General features: G+C 46.1%; 1 protein-coding gene across 1 annotated transcript in view; it reads right to left on the bottom strand.

The window, feature by feature from the left end:
- Nucleotides 1-9,609: 9,609 nt before the first annotated feature.
- Nucleotides 9,610-21,837, bottom strand: part of tbata (thymus, brain and testes associated) — a 17,046-nt gene continuing 4,818 nt past the window's right edge. The window contains exons 3-9 of the mRNA XM_052113009.1: nt 21,583-21,738; nt 19,161-19,255; nt 17,434-17,595; nt 15,924-16,005; nt 14,024-14,186; nt 11,976-12,010; nt 9,610-9,803 (exon numbers count right to left, since the gene is read on the bottom strand). Coding sequence (XP_051968969.1) covers nt 9,754-9,803; nt 11,976-12,010; nt 14,024-14,186; nt 15,924-16,005; nt 17,434-17,595; nt 19,161-19,255; nt 21,583-21,738 — 743 coding nt within the window. The 3' untranslated portion in view covers nt 9,610-9,753. The remainder of the gene's footprint in view (nt 9,804-11,975; nt 12,011-14,023; nt 14,187-15,923; nt 16,006-17,433; nt 17,596-19,160; nt 19,256-21,582; nt 21,739-21,837) is intronic.

Below are 21,837 nucleotides of genomic sequence, written 5' to 3' on the forward strand. Positions count from 1 at the left end.
AAGAACAAAAAATAAACACATTTATAAAAAAAATACAATTTTGTATTATTATTTATATACATTTTATTACATTTATTACATATACATTTTCAATTTATTTATTATTTTGGCTTGTTGGCAGAACTATTTTTAAATTATATTTATATACATTTTATTCTTTTACATATAATAATTTTACATTTCAAATATAAAAAGATCAATTTAACTGAGACGCCTAAATATTTTTATATTTGTATATTTTGGCTTGTTGACAAAAACAATTTAATTTATTAAATTATTTAATTATATTTGTATAAATTGAATAATATTACATGTATTAAATGTAAATTTTATGCATTTGTATAAAAAGATAAATTTAACTGAGATGCAAAATTGCTTGAATATTTTTTAAATGTTTGAATATTCGTATTTTAATACATTTACCAGAGAAAGCTATATTTATATATTTATTTATTTATTTATTCAGACATATTGCTTTTACCAGTAAATGTATCTTGTTTTTAGATTTTTGTGTATTTTTTCTTTACTGAAAAACAAGACGAAAATACGTATTTATTGGAATGTAAACACAAACTCCAGGATCAATGCTAATATTTGAGATTTATAGTTTTTTCATGTCATTATATAGCAAATTATACAACTAAACTAAGTCCATGGAAAAAGTCCAATATATCAAAGTTGATGGTTTATTTACGGGACATTACAGCGATTGTCTGTACATTTAAAGTGTGTGAACGTTGAGCTGTTCAGATATATATATATATATATATATATATATATATATATATATTTGGCATTGCTAGCCATTTAAACAACTGTTTCTGTAGTTTATCAGCTGTTTGTTTAACTTAATCAGTCTAGAGGTAAGTTGTGCATCACCACTCTCATCAGACATGTTGAAGGTTTCATAAAAAAAATAAGTCATATAGCAAAACGGGCAAAGGTCAAAGGTCAAATGGCCCACATAATGTTGTTTAAAACACCTTGTCATGCATATAGAAAAGGGGACAAATCAGACTCCCATCCACACTGTAACTGAATCACTGGACATTTATACCAGTATTGTAACATCAAATATTGACTATTTACTACTTAAACTGCATGTGGAGTATTGTGTCCAATAGCAGTGCTGCGGGGAGATTAGGTTGAGCATTCATCAGCTGGCATATTGATTATAACATTAGCAGACGTTTTTCTAAATGTTTATCTTGTTTAATTCGTCTGTTGCACACATGCATTTATTCTTGAGGGATAAGGGCTGACTGGAGATGGCAGTGCAACAGAGAGAGAGCGTTATGGACAGCGGTCCGACCCCTGTGGTTCTCGTTGCCTCCTTTCCATTAGGAGGGATGCGCCATAGCGGAGTTCTCGCCGCTACTATCCACCCCAAGGGAGCAGCCGCGGCCATCCGTCGGAGGAGCTCGGCCGCCTGGAAGCGGAGGAACGTCCGCCGACCGCTAGGGGAGAAGGGGCTCCTATCCGACCACCTGGAGCGGTCAGGGCTGCTACCAGGGGCGGGGAGAGACGCTAAAACGGGGTGGGGTAGGGGACCACCGACCGTGAGCGGGTAGGGGCTACTGGCCGACCGCATGGAGCGGGAGAACCACTGCCAGGGGCGGGGGAGACCCCTTCTATTCCCCGCCACGTTTATTCTGACTTTATATGATTTTTGGAGCTTCCATAGGGAAATCACCATTCACTTGCATTTTAAGGACCTACTGAGCGAAGCTATTTTTCTATTTTTCTTCAAATGTGTTCTGCAGAAGAAAGAGAGTCATACACATCTGGAACATCATGAGGGTGAATTAATGATGAGAGAATTAGCATTTTTGGGTGAACTGTCCCTTTAAGGCATTAGAGATCTCTGATCTCACTATCACATTATTTTATCTTTTTTGGTGGATTGTGGCATCTTTCTTTATGTGTTTATGTTCAGCTTCTGGCTGTCTGAATGTTAGGACGATCACATGAACACCGGTAATCATCATGAACAAAACATGCTTTGTACCTTTACATCCATGTTGAGCAGCCAGACGAAGTGGCTCTTCCCCGGGTGACCCTGGAGCATCTGTAGTATGATACAGATGGGGCCATCTTCCACATGCCGAAGTGTCCTTGGGCAAGACACTGAACCCAAGTTACTAATAGTTAGACGGACACCTGGAGAGGCCTACAAGCCTCAGTGTCTCGCACCTGGTCGTCTAATAGTTAGACGGACACCTGGAGAGGCCTACAAGCCTCAGTGTCTCGCACCTGGTCGTCTAATAGTTAGACGGACACCTGGAGAGGCATACAAACCACACTGTCTCCCAACTGGTTGTCTAATGGTTAGACGGAGACCCAGATAGGCCTACCAGCCGCAATGTCTCGCACCTTGTCGTCTAATGGTTAGACGGACACCTGGAGAGGCCTACAAGCCGCAGTGTCTCCCACCTGGTCGTCTAATAGTTAGACGGACACCTGGAGAGGCCTACAAGCCGCAGTGTCTCCCACCTGGTCGTCTAATAGTTAGACGGACACCTGGAGAGGCCTACAAGCCGCAGTGTCTCGCACCTGGTCGTCTATTAGTTAGACGGACACCTGGAGAGGCCAACAAGCCGCAGTGTCTCCCACCTGGTCGTCTAATAGTTAGAAGGACACCTGGAGAGGCCTACAAGCCGCAGTGTCTCGCACCTGGTCGTCTATTAGTTAGACGGACACCTGGAGAGGCCTACAAGCCGCAGTGTCTCCCACCTGGTCGTCTAATAGTTAGACGGACACCTGGCGAGGCCTACAAGCCGCAGTGTCTCGCACCTGGTCGTCTAATAGTTAGACGGACACCTGGCGAGGCCTACAAGCCGCAGTGTCTCCCACCTGGTCGTCTAATAGTTAGACGGACACCTGGAGAGGCCTACAAGCCGCAGTGTCTCCCACCTGGTCGTCTAATAGTTAGACGGACACCTGGAGAGGCCTACAAGCCGCAGTGTCTCGCACCTGGTCGTCTAATAGTTAGACGGACACCTGGAGAGGCCTACAAGCCGCAGTGTCTCGCACCTGGTCGCTCTAATAGTTAGACGGACACCTGGAGAGGCCTACAAGCCGCAGTGTCTCGCGACCTGGTCGTCTAATAGTTAGACGGACACCTGGCGAGGCCTACAAGCCGCAGTGTCTCGCACCTGGTCGTCTAATAGTTAGACGGACACCTGGCGAGGCCTACAAGCCGCAGTGTCTCGCACCTGGTCGTCTAATAGTTAGACGGACACCTGGCGAGGCCTACAAGCCGCAGTGTCTCGCACCTGGTCGTCTAATAGTTAGACGGACACCTGGAGAGGCCTACAAGCCGCAGTGTCTCGCACCTGGTCGTCTAATAGTTAGACGGACACCTGGAGAGGCCTACAAGCCGCAGTGTCTCCCACCTGGTCGTCTAATAGTTAGACGGACACCTGGAGAGGCCTACAAGCCTCAGTGTCTCGCACCTGGTCGTCTAATAGTTAGACGGACACCTGGAGAGGCCTACAAGCCGCAGTGTCTCGCACCTGATCGTCTAATAGTTAGACGGACACCTGGAGAGGCCTACAAGCCGCAGTGTCTCGCACCTGGTCGTCTAATAGTTAGACGGACACCTGGAGAGGCCTACAAGCCGCAGTGTCTCGCACCTGGTCGTCTAATAGTTAGACGGACACCTGGCGAGGCCTACAAGCCGCAGTGTCTCCCACCTGGTCGTCTAATAGTTAGACGGACACCTGGAGAGGCCTACAAGCCGCAGTGTCTCGCACCTGGTCGTCTATTAGTTAGACGGACACCTGGAGAGGCCTACAAGCCGCAGTGTCTCGCACCTGGTCGTCTAATAGTTAGACGGACACCTGGCGAGGCCTACAAGCCGCAGTGTCTCCCACCTGGTCGTCTAATAGTTAGACGGACACCTGGAGAGGCCTACAAGCCGCAGTGTCTCGCACCTGGTCGTCTAATGGTTAGACGGACACCTGGAGAGGCCTACAAGCCGCAGTGTCTCGCACCTGGTCGTCTAATGGTTAGACGGACACCTGGAGAGGCCTACAAGCCGCAGTGTCTCGCACCTGGTCGTCTAATGGTTAGACGGACACCTGGAGAGGCCTACAAGCCGCAGTGTCTCCCACCTGGTCGTCTAATGGTTAGACGGAGACCTGGAGAGGCCTACAAGCCACAGTGTCTCCCACCTGGTCGTCTAATAGTTAGACGGAGACCTGGAGAGGCCTACAAGCCGCAGTGTCTCGCACCTGGTCGTCTAATGGTTAGATGGAGACCTGGAGAAGCCTACAAGCCACAGGATTGGTTACTCCAGCAGGACAATGCTCCATGCCACACAGACATGGCAATCAAGGTGTGGATGGAGGACCACCAGATCAAGACCCTGTCATGGCCAGCCCAATCTCCAGACCTGAACCCCATTGAACACCTCTGGAATGTGATCAAGAGGAAGATGGATGACCACAAGCCATCAAATAAAGCAGAGATGCTTGAATTTTTGCAGCCAGGAGTGGCATAAAGTCACCCAACAACAATGTGAAAGACTGGCAGAGATCATGCCAAGATGCATGAAAGCTGTGATTGAAAATCAGGATTATTCCACCAAATATTGATTTCTGCAAGAGCTGCTGAAGGGGAACAGATCATCTTTATCAGCTTTTTACTTTAACGGTTAAAGGTTTAAACAAATCACTCCTCCACCAAATCACTCCATAAATGTTGTTAGAGGAAGTGATGTCATAGTTACCCGCAATGCTCCGTAAATGCGCTGAACATGCCAAGTGTTCTGAAGTCATACGATAGTTGCGTTATGTGCAAAATGCCTCCAATGCATCTAAAGTCACCATATTTCAACCCAAAGCAAAGCAAGCAAAGAATAATGACTTAAACTGGGGTCTGTTCCACACACAAAACTATTGCAAGACTTAAGACTTGGATTATAGCACATGAGTCATTAGTGCTGCTTTATGGTGCTTTTGTGTGACTATGAACTACAGCCGGATCTAATGAAAATGACGTGACTGCGGCAAACTTTTTTGCAAGATGACATGACGTGGTTTGTTACAAGTACTGTATCAGTTCTGAGGTGAAGTGTCCACTGTGAGGCGCTAAAAGCGAGTTCAATATTCTCCCAAACAGATGAGGTTTTTAATGTTAATGCTTGACCTCCCTACCCTAAACCTCAAACCTAAACTAACCAACGGTGTCAGAAAAAGCAAATGTGAGAAGAAAAGCGCAATAGTTAAAGCAGCCACGTCATTTCATGACCTATGACACTCTTACCGCACGACCACGAGGAGAAATAATCTTGTGAACAGTTTTGGCATCTAAAATAACTGAAAAGTGACAGCAGATCAACTCCGGGCCAATTCTGCTTCACGTTACTGCGCACAGACCTGTGAAATTGGTCTGAAACTGCTCGTGTCACAGAAGGAGATGAAATGATAAAAGCTCTTTTGTGTCCAGAAGTTGGTCCTTGATTTCTTTATTATTGCAGCTGCTGAGATTCAGTGATGCAGCAGAAACCATGATGGATAACTAGCGGAACATCCTCTCTCTCTCTCTCTCTCTCTCTCTCTCTCTCTGTGTCTCTCTCTCTCTCTCTCTCTCTCTCTCTCATCTTCTGCTTCAATCCTTTCAGTCGACATCAAATTTCTGGTGACTTAAATTGTAGCATGTCCTTAGAAAAAACTAGACATGAGATCATGAGTCTACCGCCGTGTGTGTGTATGTGAGTGTGTGTGTGAGTGTGTGTGAGTGTGTGAGTGTGTGTGAGTGTGTGAGTGTGTGAGTGAGTGTGTGAGTGAGTGAGTGAGTGTGTGAGTGAGTGAGTGTGTGAATGAGTGAGTGAGTGAGTGAGTGTGTGTGTGTGTGAGTGAGTGTGTGAGTGTGTGTGAGTGTGTGTGAGTGAGTGTGTGAATGAGTGAGTGAGTGAGTGAGTGAGTGTGAGTGTGCGTGAGTGAGTGTGAGTGTGTGTGAGTGTGTGTGAGTGAGTGTGTGAGTGAGTGAGTGAGTGAGTGAGTGAGTGAGTGAGTGTGTGTGAGTGAGTGAATGAGTGAGTGAGTGAGTGAGTGAGTGAGTGAGTGTGAGTGTGTGTGAGTGAGTGAGTGTGTGTGTGAGTGAGTGTGTGAGTGTGTGAGTGAGTGTGTGAGTGAGTGAGTGAGTGAGTGAATGAGTGAGTGAGTGTGAGTGTGTGTGAGTGTGTGTGAGTGAGTGAGTGAGTGTTTGAGTGTGTGTGTGAGTGTGTGAGTGTGAGTGTCTGTCTGCACTGGTCTCAGAACAGTTATTGGAGAGCGATTGGATGCTCCCTTGCTCCCTATTTAGTGCATGACTTAACCTCCAGTGTGCTGTCTGTCTGCACTGGTCTCAGAACAGTTATAGGAGAGCTATAGGATGCTCCCTTGCTCCCTATTTAGTGCACGACTTAACCTCCAGTGTGCTGTCTGTCGGCACTGGTCTCAGAACAGTTATAGGAGAGCTATAGGATGCTCCCTTGCTCCCTATTTAGTGCACGACTTAACCTCCAGTGTGCCGTCTGTCTGCACTGGTCTCAGAACAGTTATAGGAGAGCTACAGGATGCTCCCTTGCTCCCTATTTAGTGCATGACTTAACCTCCAGTGTGCCGTCTGTCTGCACTGGTCTCAGAACAGTTATAGGAGAGCTACAGGATGCTCCCTTGCTCCCTATTTAGTGCATGACTTAACCTCCAGTGTGCCGTCTGTCTGCACTGGTCTCAGAACAGTTATAGGAGAGCTATAGGATGCTCCCTTGCTCCCTATTTAGTGCATGACTTAACCTCCAGTGTGCCGTCTGTCTGCACTGGTCTCAGAACAGTTATAGGAGAGCTATAGGATGCTCCCTTGCTCCCTATTTAGTGCATGACTTAAACTCCAGTGTGCCGTCTGTCTGCACTGGTCTCAGAACTGTTATAGGAGAGCTATAGGATGCTCCCTTGCTCCCTATTTAGTACATGACTTAACCTCCAGTGTGCTGTCTGTCTGCACTGGTCTCAGAACAGTTATAGGAGAGCTACAGGATGCTCCCTTGCTCCCTATTTAGTGCATAACTTAACCTCCAGTGTGCTGTCTGTCTGCACTGGTCTCAGAACAGTTATAGGAGAGCTATAGGATGACAAAACAGTTAGAAATGCGCCTTTGAAAGCAACATTTTTCAACTTTTGAGGGTATAAGGTCCCAATTTCCACATATGTGGACATTATATATAAAAACTTGTTTGTGGACAAAAGTTTCTATTCGCTCTTTATTTATCTCATGGCTGTCTTGGAGAAACAATTGAGACTTAATTTGAGATTTCATTTGTTACTTTCCTCTTCCCAGAGTGAGTTTGTGAGCAGCTGCTGTTTATCTTTTGAACTGAAACCATAGCGATGAATTCAGACATCATAGCGATGAATTATATACATTGTGTCTGTCGCCGAAAAACAAGAAAACATTATCTTTGGGCAAATTGGCTGTTACTTGAAGCACAATTGAAAGATTGATTTTGCAACTGGACTGGTAGTTTAGTCATGAAATGGAGGCCTGTCATTTTCCCACTTTTCATTTCTATTAAAGAGAAGATCGTTAGTGTATAATTATACAGCCTTCTGTAAAAAGGTGAGTGACGTTGTGATTTTGGGCGAGTGATCAAAGTCTTTAGAGTGAGAAAATGAATGATGTGTTTCATCAAAGTTGTAGACCTACTTTAAATGAATTGTCAAAGTACTCTTAATTGAGCGAGACAGCAAGAGTGCACGCTAACTGCATCAGGACATACAAGGTTCCCGGGAAAAGTGCTATCAGGGGCTGTAGTAAGTGGCATTGAATTAAAGGCATTGCATGTCCCTCTTATCTCTTCATACATGTCATGTGTGCGAGTGTGGCACTCTGGGAGTAAATTCAGAATGAGGGTTTTTCCATCACGTTAATATGGGACTGTAAGGGGGCTCGAAGAAAGGCAAGAACTGGCTTAACTATCCATCCATCCATCTTCAACCGCTTATCCGAAGTCGGGTCGCAGGGGCAGCTGCTCCAGCAGGGGGCCCCAAACTTCCCTATCCCGAGCCACATTAACCAGCTCTGACTGGGGGACCCCGAGGCGTTCCCAGGCCAGTGTGGAGATGTAATCTCTCCACCTAATCCTGGGTCTTCCCCGAGGCCTCCTCCCAGCTGGACGTGCCTGAAACACCTCCCTAGGGAGGCACCCAGGGGGCATCCTTACCAGATGCCCAAACCACCTCAACTGACTCCTTTCGACGCAAAGGATCAGCGGCTCTACTCCGAGCTCCTCACGGATGACTGAGCTCCTCACCCTATCTCTAAGGGGAGCAGCCCGCCACCCTTCTGAGGAAACACATTTCGGCTTAACTATATAAATAATATTTAATTCAATAAAAAGACAAACACACAGGGCAGCTGCCGGTAATTCTCTCTCTCTCGGACTGTCGTCACCGGCCGCCTTTATCCCTCGCGCGCCCCAACACTCCTGCCGGCATTGCCTCAGGATAACGTACACCGCGCCTTGCGTGCCTGCTGGTCATCCCCTCCTTCCTCGACCTGGGAGGAGACAGGAGGGGGGAAAACAACAACAAAAAATACTAAATAGGCGAGGGAAAAGGCCAACACGGTGCGACGAGAGAGAGAGAGGCAGCTCACTCACCGGTTCTCTGACATCCCCGATCAGGCGGACGTCAGCCGCTCCTCCCTGGGCGGACCGGAGCCAAAGCTCCGACCCTCAGCGGACAGAACGCCCCTCCACGTACCCGGCGACCCGTGGGGACCCTCCTCCTCCCCTGGCAGCGGCCCGACCGCTCCCAAGGGTGGGGGAGAAACCTTCTGTTCCCGAGAACGCGGCGGGTTGTTCTGGGGGGGATGGTAGACTGGCCGAGGACCAAACTATGGCGTATCTGAGAATGGCGTATGGCCCTGTGTTGGCCTTTAACTCTCTTTTTCGGAGCCGTTACAGCGTGTAGGTGCTACATATTGTTTTTTGTTTCCCTCCCCTTGTCCCCTCCCCTGATCCAGGTAGACGGGGATGACCTGCTGGCAGATGGGGTGCATGGCACGGTGTACGTCATGCCGGGGGCTCCCCGGCTTGAGAGAACGAGGGAGGATTGTGGCAGGGCGGATGGCGGGGCTCGTGATTCCACACACCCGGCCCCTAATCGGGCTAATTAGCTCTAGAGGGGGATAAAGGCTGACCAAAATGCGACAGATAGAGAGATTTAAACAGATTAATAGTCCTTTTTTACTATAAACTCTCCTCCCTGCTCAGTCAATCTCCACTTTAACTATCACTTTCTTCTTCTTCTGTTTTTGGTGGTTCACATCCTTCATGCATATCGCCCCCTACTGGGCAGGGAGAAGAATTTACAACAGAAAAGTACTTAAATATTGATCGATTTCTCACCCACACCTATCATATATCAGTTCTGAAGACATGCATTAAACCACTGGAGTCTTATGGAATACTTTTATGCTGCCTTTATGTGCTTTTTGGAGCATCACATTTTCGGCACCCATCCACTTGCATTGTATCAAAACAGCTCATTGGAGAAGAGATCTCCAATGCCCACATCAACTACGTAACTAAAAAAAAAACATGGCTTGTGATTATTTCCTGTTTATATGCTTTATTTGCAAGACATTAAGAACTACATTGCAGAACATGATTATGATAACACAAATGCTATAAGATCATATTAATTCTTAAGTACAACATTAATCGTGATGTCGATGTTATTGTTGTTCTGTGTCTCACAGCAGCAGTTACGTGTCCTCCGGGCGCAGCGTGAGAACTTCTGCCTCGCCAATCCGTTCTAGAACAGAGTGTGACGTTAGACAGCCTTGACAAACTCAAGTCATTTAACTAGAAAACGTTACTATAGTAACCACAAGCAAGAGCACTCGGCTCTGAATGTTTACTCAAATTTGACCTCTGCATGCAGTGGACTGATGTTCACTTGATGCCTGATAAATTTGCATCCATTTTGGATAAAACATCGTCCTTCCTGTTATTAAATCTGGTGGGCATATCTCTATTTTCGACATGTTTTCTCTCTATGCAAATGTGGTCCAATTGAACATTTCTATGGTGATAAAAGGATGTCCAAGGGCTCCGTTTCAAAACCTAGTGAGTCGCCTATGCAGGCAGCATGTCAAGGAATCACAAGTGCACTCCTGATGAGAAGGCTGTTGAAAGAAAGCATGATTACGCTGCCTTTGAAGACTTATATTGGCCAGATGTAAAAAGACTGGGGTGACAAAATCTGTCCAACTGTCGTAATTTGTTCACGTAGAGATTTTGCATAATCCTTCATAAAATAGTTGTTCACCATGAACCACCAAACCAACCAGCTCTGAGGTGAATCACGACATTACAAACTTTGATTTGAAGCATAAAAGTATTTATATTGGGTACCAGAGGTGGGTAGAGTAGCCAAAAACTGTACTCAAGTAAAAATTACTTGGGAAAATAATTACTCAAGATGTTAAAAAAAGTACTCAATTAAATGAATACTCAAGTAGCAAGTAACTAGTTACTTTCATATGTAATAATGGACGTTCCATCCATCCAACCACCTGTCTATCCATCCATCCATCCGTCCATCCATCCAACCGTCCATCCAGCTATCCATCCATCCATCCATCCGTCCATCCATCCATCCATCAATCCATCCATCCATCCATCCATCCATCCATCCATCCATCAATCCATCAATCCATCCATCCATCCATCCATCCATCAATCCATCCATCCATCCATCCATCCATCCATCAATCCATCCATCCATCCAACCGTCCAGCCATCCATCCATCCATCAATCCATCCGTCCATCCATCCATCCATCCATCCATCCATCCATCAATCCATCCATCCATCCATCCATCCATCCATCCATCCATCAATCCATCCATCCATCCAACCGTCCATCCAGCTATCTATCCATTCGTCCATCCATCCATCCGTCTGTCCGTCCATCCATCCATCCATCCGTTCATTCATCCATCCATCAATCCATCCATCCATCCAACCGTCCATCCAGCTATCTATCCATTCGTCCATCCATCCATCCGTCTGTCCGTCCATCCATCCATCCATCCGTCCGTCCATCCATCCATCCATCCATCCGTCCATCCATCTATCCATCCGTCCATCCATCCAACCGTCCATCCAGCTATCCATCCATCCATCCATCCGTCCATCCATCCATCCAACCGTCCATCCAGCTATCTATCCATCCATCCATCCGTCCATCCATCTATCCATCCGTCCATCCATCCAACCAACCTTCTATCTATCTATCTATCTATCTGTCCATCTATCTATCCTTCCATCTATCCATCCAACCACCTGTCCATCCATCTATCCATCCAACCACCTGTCTATCTATCCATCCATCTATCCATCCATCCAACCGTCCATCCATCCATCCATCCAACCATTTGTCCATCCAACCAACCGTTTATCCATCCATCCATCCATCCATCCAACCATCCGTCTACCCATCCATCCATCCATTCAAACATCCGACCATCCATCCAACCATCCATCCGTCTATCCATCCAACCACCTGTTTATCTATCCATCTATCCAACCAACCAACCATCCATCCATCCATCCATCCATCCATCCATACACCTGTCTATCCAACCATCCGTCCATCCATCCATCCGTTTATCCATCCATCCATCCATGACAGTCAGCGTCAATACTCGCTGAGATACACAGACCCCTGTGATGCTACCTTTAAAAGGAGCTGCTATTTAGTCAGAAGACATCAAGAACACACACTAGACTTTGAAACGGAGCCACTGACTGCACTAGTAATTTCCCCTTTCAAATTCAGCCCACAACAAGAACTAATGAATTCATGAGTGCTTGTCGAAGTGTATTTATAACACTCACGTCATCAGTGAACATTTTAGTGCTCAACCGATCAACAGCGATGACTAAAGTACACAAGCAGCTCAGAGCAGAGACAACGTACCTGGTTTGTCCTTTAACGCCTCTGCGGGATGTGAACTGCAAAAGATATGAAACTTATGAAACATTCATGAAGGTTTCATGGAGATGATGTTAGTTATACAGTTGAATACTGATGATATACTGTGAATTTGGCATGAAATAGGACCTGAAACTTAAGAAGATTGGCAGGATTGCCCATTTATGTCCAAATCGACCAGTTAAGGCGAGCCAATTTGGTTTGTAGTTATTGATAAACGTATAGTGCTATGAAAGATGTATAGTGCTATGTTTGATCAGGTTCAATACAAGTTGAGCTCAATCGACAGCACGTGTGTCGTAATGTTAATTACCACAAAAAAACACATTTCGACTCATCCCTCCTTTTCTTTAAAAAAAGCACAATCTGTGTTGCAGTGAGACACTTACAATGGAAGTCGCGAGTATTGACGCTGACTAGTCACGAGTGCGAATCCAGGGTGTGCTGAGTGACTCCAGCCAGGTCTCCCTAGCAACCAAATTGTCCCGGTTGCTAGGGAGGGTAGAGTCACATGGGGTAACCTCCTCGTGGTGGTGATTAGTGGTTCTCTCAATGGGGCGTGTGGTGAGTTAGCATGAGCCTCCACATGCTGCGAGTCTCCGCGGATGCACAACGAGTCACGTGATCAGATGCGCGGATTGATGGTATCAGACGCAACTGAGACTCGTCCTCCACCACCCGGATTGAGGCGAGTAGCCGCGCCAGCACGAGGACCTACTAAGTAGTGGGTGTGGAGCGGAGGGGGGCGGGCCGCGCTGGAATGTGCACGCCCGGTCCCCAATCGGCCTGATGGGGCGCGCGAGGGATAAAGGCGGCCGGTGACGACGGTTCGAGAGAGAGAGAATTACGGGCATGTCCGTCATGTGTGTGTTTATGTTTGTGCTTTTGGTTTGAGTTTACTTAAATTATGATTTATATTGACAAGCCGGTTCTCGCCTCCTCTTTGCCCATCTTAACCCCCTTACAATGGTGCCGAAACCCGGGAAGGAGGAGGGATGCCCGTCGCAGAGTCCTCGACACTGCCATCTACCCAGGGGAGCGCCGCTACCATCTGCCGGGTGACGGAGCAGCCCAACCGCCCGGATGCGGGGAACGGCCGCCTTCCACGGGGCGAGTGGGGACTGGATTCCCCGACCTCCTGGAGCGATGGAGCCACTGCCAGGGGCGGAGGAGTGCCCTGCCGTCTCCCAGAAACGCGGAGGGATCAAGGTTAGACCGCTGTCCGCGAGGGGAGGAGAGAAGTAACTAAAAAGGAGGGCCGCTGCCAGGGGCGGAGGAATGTCCCCAGGTGCCACCAGAAAAGCGGAAGGGCATTCTGTCCGCTGGGGGTCGCAGGTTTGACTCCGGTTCGCCCGGAGAGGAGCGGCTGTCATCCACCGGAGAGTGTGGCGGAGTGTCCGAGGACCACGTGACGGTACATCAGAGAACCGGTGAGTGAGCTGCTTCTCTCTCTCTCTCTCTCTCTCTCTCTCTCTTTCGCACCGTGTTGGCCATTTCCCTCGCCTATTTAGTATTTTGTTGTTTTCCCCTCCTGTCTCTTTCCAGGTCGAGGAAGGCGGGGATGACCTGATGGGGCGCAAAGCACGCCCCTCCCCAGGGAGTTCCAAATTGGGAGAAAAGGGGATACAACGTGTCTAAAAAAGCACACAATAATTTCAGTCAAAAGTTCTTTAAATGGTCGTTTTTACGGTCGTTTTAGGATTTTATGGCTACGTCGTTGTTGTCATGGCAACAAAGTTATAAAACCGGATATAACTTTACACAGATGCCGTTAGAAAGCAACAAAATCATGTTAACACACACATTGTTTACGTATTGTGGCCATACTTTTGAAACGGTGAGTATTTTAACGTTCAGAAATTGGCCCCATTGACTTCCATTGTAAGTGCCGCACCGTAACCTCCATTAAGCCACAAGTGCTTACGATTGAGTTTAATATGTATTCAACCCTGGAATATTCAAAATACACATACAAATGTGGTACATTGATTTGACAACGAAAAACATGGTGCCTCAATTCTGGAAATACACACCTGGCCGTCCTTGTTTGACGATGGTTGACGGAAGAATTGAGTAACACGTGATCTGGCAGATGTTCTGATGTGAACGGCAGAAGTTCTGACCCAGATGTCTGCTGGGTAAGAGAGCTCAAGTCGGTCATGGCTTGCTGGAGTAACCCTTGAACCATCTCTTTCTCTGGGAGAAGAGAGCACATCTAATGAGCTGTAATCATGTGTTCATTAGCAGGGGAATTCTCTGACCAGATCCTGCTTTAACCCCATCTCTGTCGACTTGATTATATATCCTGTTCAAATCAGTTTTATTATTGATTATTTTTGCTACATACCAAATTTTCTCCCCAATTCGGAACGCCCAATTCCCAATGCGCTCCAAGTCCTCGTGGTGTTGTAGTGACTCACCTCAATCCGGGTGGCGGAGGACGAATCTCAGTTGCCTCAGCGTCTGAGACCGTCAATCCGCGCATCTTATCACATGACTTGTTGAGCACGTTACCACGGAGATGTAGCGCGTGTGAAGGCTTCACGCTATTCTCCGCGGCATCCACGCACAACTCACCACACAGAGCGAGAACCACATTATAGCGACCATGAGGAGGTTCATCAATAAAATGAAACTTCAAAAATTAAATAATTTTTTGTACACTAAATCTCCATTTTCACTTTCACATCTGAAAGTGAAAGTGGAGATTTAGAGTAAAAAAGGACTTAAATATTGATCTATTTCACACCGACACCTATCATATCGCTTCTGAAGACATGGATTTAACCACTAGAGTCTTATGGATTACATTTATGTGATTTTTGGAGCTTTAAAGTATTGATTTGCATTGTTTGGACCTACAGAGCGGAGATATTCTCCTTTATTGTACCCAATCCGCTCTTAAGTCCTCATGGTGTTGTAGTGACTCGCCACAATCCTGGTGGCGGAGGACGAATCTCAGTTGCCTTCGCGTCTGAGACCGTCAATCCACGCATCTTATCACGTGACACGTTGAGCGTGTTACCATGGAGACATAGCGCGTGTGGAGCCTTCACGCTATTCTCCACGGCATCCACGTAAAACTCACCACACGCCCCACTGAGAGCGAGAACCACATTATAGCGACCATGAGGAGGTTACCCCATGTGACTCTACCCTCCCTAGCAACCGGGCCAATTTGGTTGCTAAGGAGACCAGACTGGAGTCACTCAGCACACCCTGGATTCGAAGTAGCGCCTCTAGGGGTGATAGTCAGCGTCAATACTCGCGGAGATACCCAGACCCCATTTTAGGATTTTAACCTTTTAAATGCCAGTTTGTTTACATAATGGCACTGTTGTTTTTACACACATTTCTCAATGCACACACACAATTTTAGCTGCATCATTTATTCAGTTATTCACTGCAGCTGCTCTATAATACAGCAGACAGAGAATAGGGGAAAAGCTTGTATTTGCTCCATAGGATAAACATGAGACAAATGGCACCATCTGGTGGAAAATATTAAAAATGTCATTTTTACTGACATTAACACAGCCAAAATGACTGAAAAAAGACAAAACTGTCGCACAAGGGTAAAGAACTACAACTACCATCAGCACGTGAGGTACGAACTTAACGAAATGGACGACAGTTGTAGTCCTTGTTTAGCAACATGCATTACTAAAGGTCACAACCGCTTCAAAATACACGACTGCGTGTCATTTATGTTCTAGAACAAAACGAGAAAGGCTCCTCAGGTCATTTTCACCACAGATCTTATTGTTCTCGTAATTCAAAAACCTCAATTTGAAAAATCCATAGGACGTTCTTGAGGCGACTCATGAAGAATTAGCCGCTTCTGGTCTATTCTGTACGGAGGTTTAAAAACAATTAGCCATCCGTTTGGTTGATAGCCAATCAAATCAGTCAAATCAAATGTCAATTGTTCACCTCTGTCATTTGCCAACAAAAGCCACTGCTGCACCAGAGAGAGAGAGTCAGTCTGCAGAATCTGACACAAGAGCTCCAGCACCTGAGACAGACATGGAGAGAATATTTAAATTAAACAGTTTTGCTTATTAAAATGACATGCATACTGTCCCATCCTCACATTTAATATATCTTATATTGCTTGCATGGTCCAGCTAATGCATATGAGCATTCTAGAGTAAAGACGGGTGAAAGATCAAACGAAGCCTTTATTCATTTTCTCCTAACTCATTTGCATAAAATTGAACTCTATTCATTTTATTGCATTGGCCAGAGTGAACGCCCCTTCATTGACTGGCATCGATAAGAAAGGACAGTTTTACAATTTCTAGCCACAAAAGTGACAGGTAAGGAATGCCCAAATCAAGGGGGCAAATATGGTCCCTTATAGTACAAGTTAATTTCTGGCACTGATATCAACATTTAGCACAAAACTTGATTTAAAAACAACAAAACAAATCCAAAATCACTGAGCACTGAGACCTATTATGCCCCTTTTTACAAGATGTAATATAAGTCTCAGGTGTCCCCAGAATGTGTGTGTGAAGTTTCAGCTCATAATACCCCACGGATCATTTATTACACCATGTTATATACACCTCTTTTTGGGTGGAATCAAAAACACGCAGATTTCGTGTGTGTCTCTTTAAATGCAAATGAGCTGCTGATCTCTGCCCCTTTCAGGCAGAGGGCTGTGCCTTTACAACTCATGCTTCGGTTACTATAGCAACAACAAATCAGAACCGATATGTCTGACAGCGTAAATACCGGAGTTCAGACAGGACCGGGAAGAGATTTTACATAACAACTGGCACAAATGTTGAGCGGGGGGTGTTCGCTGTCCCTTTCTCCATATCGCGGCGCCGTTTTGTGGTCCTTTCTCCAAAACGCAGTGGCTCAAACGTAGCCCATTCAAACCATTTTGCGGCCGACCCACCGGCTCGCTCAGTTCTCCCGATGGCCAGTCCGCCCCTGATTGGCCCCAAAGTGCGTCGGCCCTCCGGGAAAATGCCCGGTATTCCAGAATACCAGTCCAGCTTGTCCACTGCGTCTTCAGTGGCTCTGATGTCGGGAGTACATGAAGACTCTTATGTTCATTATTCTTCTCACTGTATCTGCTCCAGGACTGTGTGTCGACCACTCGGGGGAGGAGCTATGATAATAGGGCGGAGTCTGTCACCAGTCGTGGGCGTGGCCTGCTGTAACTTGATGTCACTTTAGAGCAGAGATGAAAAGCGTTCCTTTTGACTGTTTTTGATTAATAGAAATATAAGAAAGAGTGGGTGCACTTTTAACATTATAGGGTGGTTGTGTACACACACAGCCGACTCACATTTATATATAAACACCCTGTAAAAGTGTATTTGGCATGATAGGTGCCCTTTAACACCTCAAAACTCAAACAGATGTGTGTTTCAGAATGTACTTGCAACTGAGGATAAAAGCGTGCAAGTGTGTTCAGGTGTCTTACCCTGAGCTCCAGACCATCAAGAGTGTGCGTCTGCCAGCGTTGTGTTCCCAGACGTCTGTATGAAGTCTTCCGGTTGCGTTTTTTCCCGTCCCAAGACGTGGATGGAATGATGCGGCCGGACTGAGCGGAATACTGCGTCTTCCTGCGAGGAACTTCCTCCTCCTGGAGTTTATTCACAAACACTTTAGATCAATAAAAGTCTGAAATTTCTCTGTGTCTTTGTGCATGTTTGCATAATAAAATCACTGAATACCAGCACGAGGTTGTGAGTGAACAGCCCTTAATGCTAAATTATTTTACTTTATATATTGTGCCATATATAAGGGTTAGGGTTAGGTTCACAGGGGAAGACAAGAAACTGCTCATGTGAGTTAATCATCTGACTAATTACATTTATAAGTTTAGGCTTAAACATTATGAGCGTTATGTGCGATCAATCTCCCGCCTTTCTGGGAGACCTGTTCATATAATAGTCAATTGCACGTGTTTACATTTGACATTTAAACAAGGTAAGATGTGTATGAATAATTACCAGCACTCATGAATATGTACATAAATGTTTATTTTGATATGTGAATGTTCTTTGCAAAGTAAAACTAGTGTTCTGGTGGTCGCTAAAGTGCTATATTTGCTTTGTAGCACATTAATGCTACAGTATGTGATAACTAGGGTTTTCTGGATGGTTGCTAGGGCATGCTATGCAGTTGTCAAGGAGATCTCTTCTGTGCTGTTGCTAAGTTGGTTTCTGTGTTTTTAGCACATTGCTCTACAGTTGCCAGGGTGTTCAAGGTGGTTGTCAGGTTGTTGCTATGCTGTTGCTAAGTTGTTTTCTGTGTTTTTGCACATTGCTCTACAGTTACCAGGGTGTTCAAGGTGGTTGTCAGGTTGTTGCTATGCTGTTGCTAAGTTGTTTTCTGTGTTTTTTGCACAGTGCTCTACAGTTGTCAGGGTGTTCTGTGTGGTCCTTAGGTTGTTGCTATGCTGTTAAATAGTTTTAACCGTGTTTCAGCACATTGCTATGCAGTTGCCGGGGTGTTATGGGTGGTCGTTAGGTTGTTGCTATGCTGTTAAATAGTTTTCACCCTGTTTCAGCACATTGCTATGCAGTTGCCAGGGTGTTCTGGGTGGTCGTTAGGTTGTTGCTATGCTGTTAAATAGTTTTAACTGTATTTCAGCACATTGCTATGCAGTTGCCGGGGTGTTATGGGTGGTCGTTAGGTTGTTGCTATGCTGTTAAATAGTTTTAACTGTATTTCAGCACATTGCTCTACAGTTGACAGGGTGTCATCTGATTGTATCAAATAGTTTTTTTAAGCCCTTTTTTGACTATACATTTTGACATTAGCAGTCTCCTTGGCGATCAGGTTTTCAAGTTCGATTACACCTCCTATAGCGCCACCTAGGGCTATGCGCTAGGTAATTGCAATGATAAGAAGTACAGTGAAAATGAGTTACAGTTTTGCATTACAGGATGTGCCAGTGTTATTTAAAGGATGCTACAATAGATGCTTTAAAAATGTGCAAGGATGAATCATAAAGTCTGCATTTTTTTACCACGGCACTGAGCACCACACACTTGAGATCAGCTTTCATCCTGCAATTACTGTCCTTGAAAGAATGTCTCATTTTCAGCTTCCTCCTCTTTTATGTGTGAATATTACGTTTTAGGCATCTGCAGCAAATTGAAAGTTTGAAGGAGACAGTTTTCTTCGCAGAAGGTTGAGTACCTCTCTCTTGTCATCGTGTGTCTCGGCAGCTGATGAAAGACTCACTTTGGTGGCCAAATCTTTGAGTTCCTCTCGCCAGCTTTCAGAGATGAGTGCTGCGGAAAGACCGAGTGATGAGCAGAAGTTAAAGGACGAGAAGAACAAGATGTTATTGGGTCATGTATGTAAATAGCAGCGAGGGGAGCAGAGGAAACGTTTTTCTAAAGATTCTAGAAATAAAACCGTAAATTGGCCGTTTTGCATTAATGCACAGATGTTAAAATTGTCATTTTTGAGTCATTCGTGTCACCAAATGGAATGGCATAATTAACTAGAGAGATACATTTTGTCAAGACAAACTTTGATGTTGTCTCGTCTGGATGTTTGATGACTACAGACATTTTATTGTACAAACTGGCAGCTAGTGAGATAACCATCATATATATATATACTGTATATTGTATATAGGGGAGACCGGGTATGGTTGTAACATGAGGAGAGCTGTAACACCACCAATTCCTTCAACTCCAGGTCAGACACTCAGTTCTTCAGCAATACAGCCGTTTCCGATACGCCAGTGAAGCATTGATGGAAGAAGAATAGAGAAGAGGAAGCAAACATGTAAGGAAGAGTATCTAAGGCACTAGCGCTGACGATTCTGAGACCTCAGCTCTGTATGGAGCCATTTGGCAACTCGAAGCCAAAGGAAGTGTGGGTAAAATGTGCCCTGTGCAGTCTCTGGGCCCACCAAGCCTGACCTCCAGGGATACCAACATTCATTTGTTTCCATTGTGACTCTGATTAAGAATGTACACACACTTACATAGTTTTTTTTATTAGACCTACATATTCTTTACACAGGTACATTGTGTAGTAGAGTGTTCATTAAGCATACATACCATTAAGGGAGTTTGTTCTTGTAGACTAAAACGCGCGCACACACACACGCTCTCGCACTCACGCACGCACGCACACTCACTCCCGCACGCACACACACTCTCTCTCGCACACTCTCGCACACACTCTCGCGCAGGCGCACTCTCTTGCGCAGGCGCACTCTCTCGCGCACTCACACTCACTAGCGCACGCGCACTCTTTCGCGCACTCACACTCTCTTGCACACTCTCTCGCGCACACTCACTCGCACACTCTCTCGCGCACTCACACTCACTCGCACACTCTCTCGCGCACTCACACTCACTCGCACACTCTCTCGCGCACTCACACTCACTCGCACACGCGCACTCACTCGCACACGCGCACTCTCTCGCGCACTCACACTCTCTTGCACACGCGCACTCTCTCGCGCACTCACACTCACTCGCACACTCTCTCGCGCACTCACACTCACTCGCACACGCGCACTCTCTCGCGCACTCACACTCTCTTGCACACGCGCACTCTCTCGCGCACTCACACTCACTCGCACACTCTCTCGCGCACTCACACTCACTCGCACACGCGCACTCTCTCGCGCACTCACACTCACTCGCACACGCGCACTCTCTCGCGCACTCACACTCACTCGCACACGCGCACTCACTCGCGCACGCGCACTCTTTCGCGCACTCACATTCTTGCGCACTCACACTCTCTTGCACACGCGCACTCTCTCGCGCACTCACACTCACTCGCACACGTGCACTCTCTCGCGCACTCACACTCACTCGCACACGCGCACTCAGACTCACTCGCGCACTCTTTCGCGCACTCACACTCTCTTGCACACGCGCACTCTCTTGCACACGCGCACTCTCTCGCGCACTCACACTCACTCGCACACTCTCTCGCGCACGCGCACTCACTCGCGCACGCACACTCTCGCTCTCACCAGTACTGATGTAGGTAACAAACCATGTACAGTGTTTGACATCAACTCACTAGGTCTGTTATATTCTTCCAGAGGTTTGAATTGGTGTCATTTGTAGTAAACATTTGTAGTGTGTGGGTGGTGGTGTAGTAGTCTAAACCACATAACTGGTAAACTGGTAATCAGAAGGTTGTTGGTTCAAACCCCACAGCCACCACCATTGTGTCCTTGATCAAGGCACTTAACTCCAGGTTGCTCCGGGGGGATTGTCCCTGTAATAAGTGCTCTGTAAGTCACTTTGGATAAAAGCATCTGCCAAATGCATAAATGTAAATGTGTGTTTTGTATAATAGTTTGAAAACTCTAGCTCAAGAATTCATCAAGTTACAGGTTGCTGAAGCAAAAAGTGTTACAACCATGCCCGATCTCCCATAGAGAGAGAGAGAGAGAGAGAGAGAGAGAGAGAGAGCAGATCAAAGGCCTTTTGAGGGTTTGTTACAGTTGGAGTTTGAATTAACGAACATTCCGTTGGCCTGTATGAACAAGCTTAGTCAAGCCATCATAATGACTCAAAGTACACTTGAAGTACACTTGAAGTACACTAGCGCACTGTCCAGTGGCGTATTCAAGTACCTGCTCGTTGTCCGGCATGTTCTGGGCTGATCTCAGGTGTGATGAATGCTGAGAATCGGTTCACAGGTACTTGACTCTTAATAAGTGGATGTGGACACAGAGGCGTGAAGCCATACCAGTCGTCGTTCACCATACAGACCGGTTTACCATTCAGACCTACAGAAATAAAACAGCATTAGAACTCGGTCTGGTGCCGGAATATTCACTTAAAGAAACAGTCACCCAAAATGACTATTGAACCCGGAATAGTCCTTA

Source organism: Xyrauchen texanus, chromosome 40 (assembly GCF_025860055.1).
Source record: "Xyrauchen texanus isolate HMW12.3.18 chromosome 40, RBS_HiC_50CHRs, whole genome shotgun sequence".
Taxonomy (NCBI): domain Eukaryota; kingdom Metazoa; phylum Chordata; class Actinopteri; order Cypriniformes; family Catostomidae; genus Xyrauchen; species Xyrauchen texanus.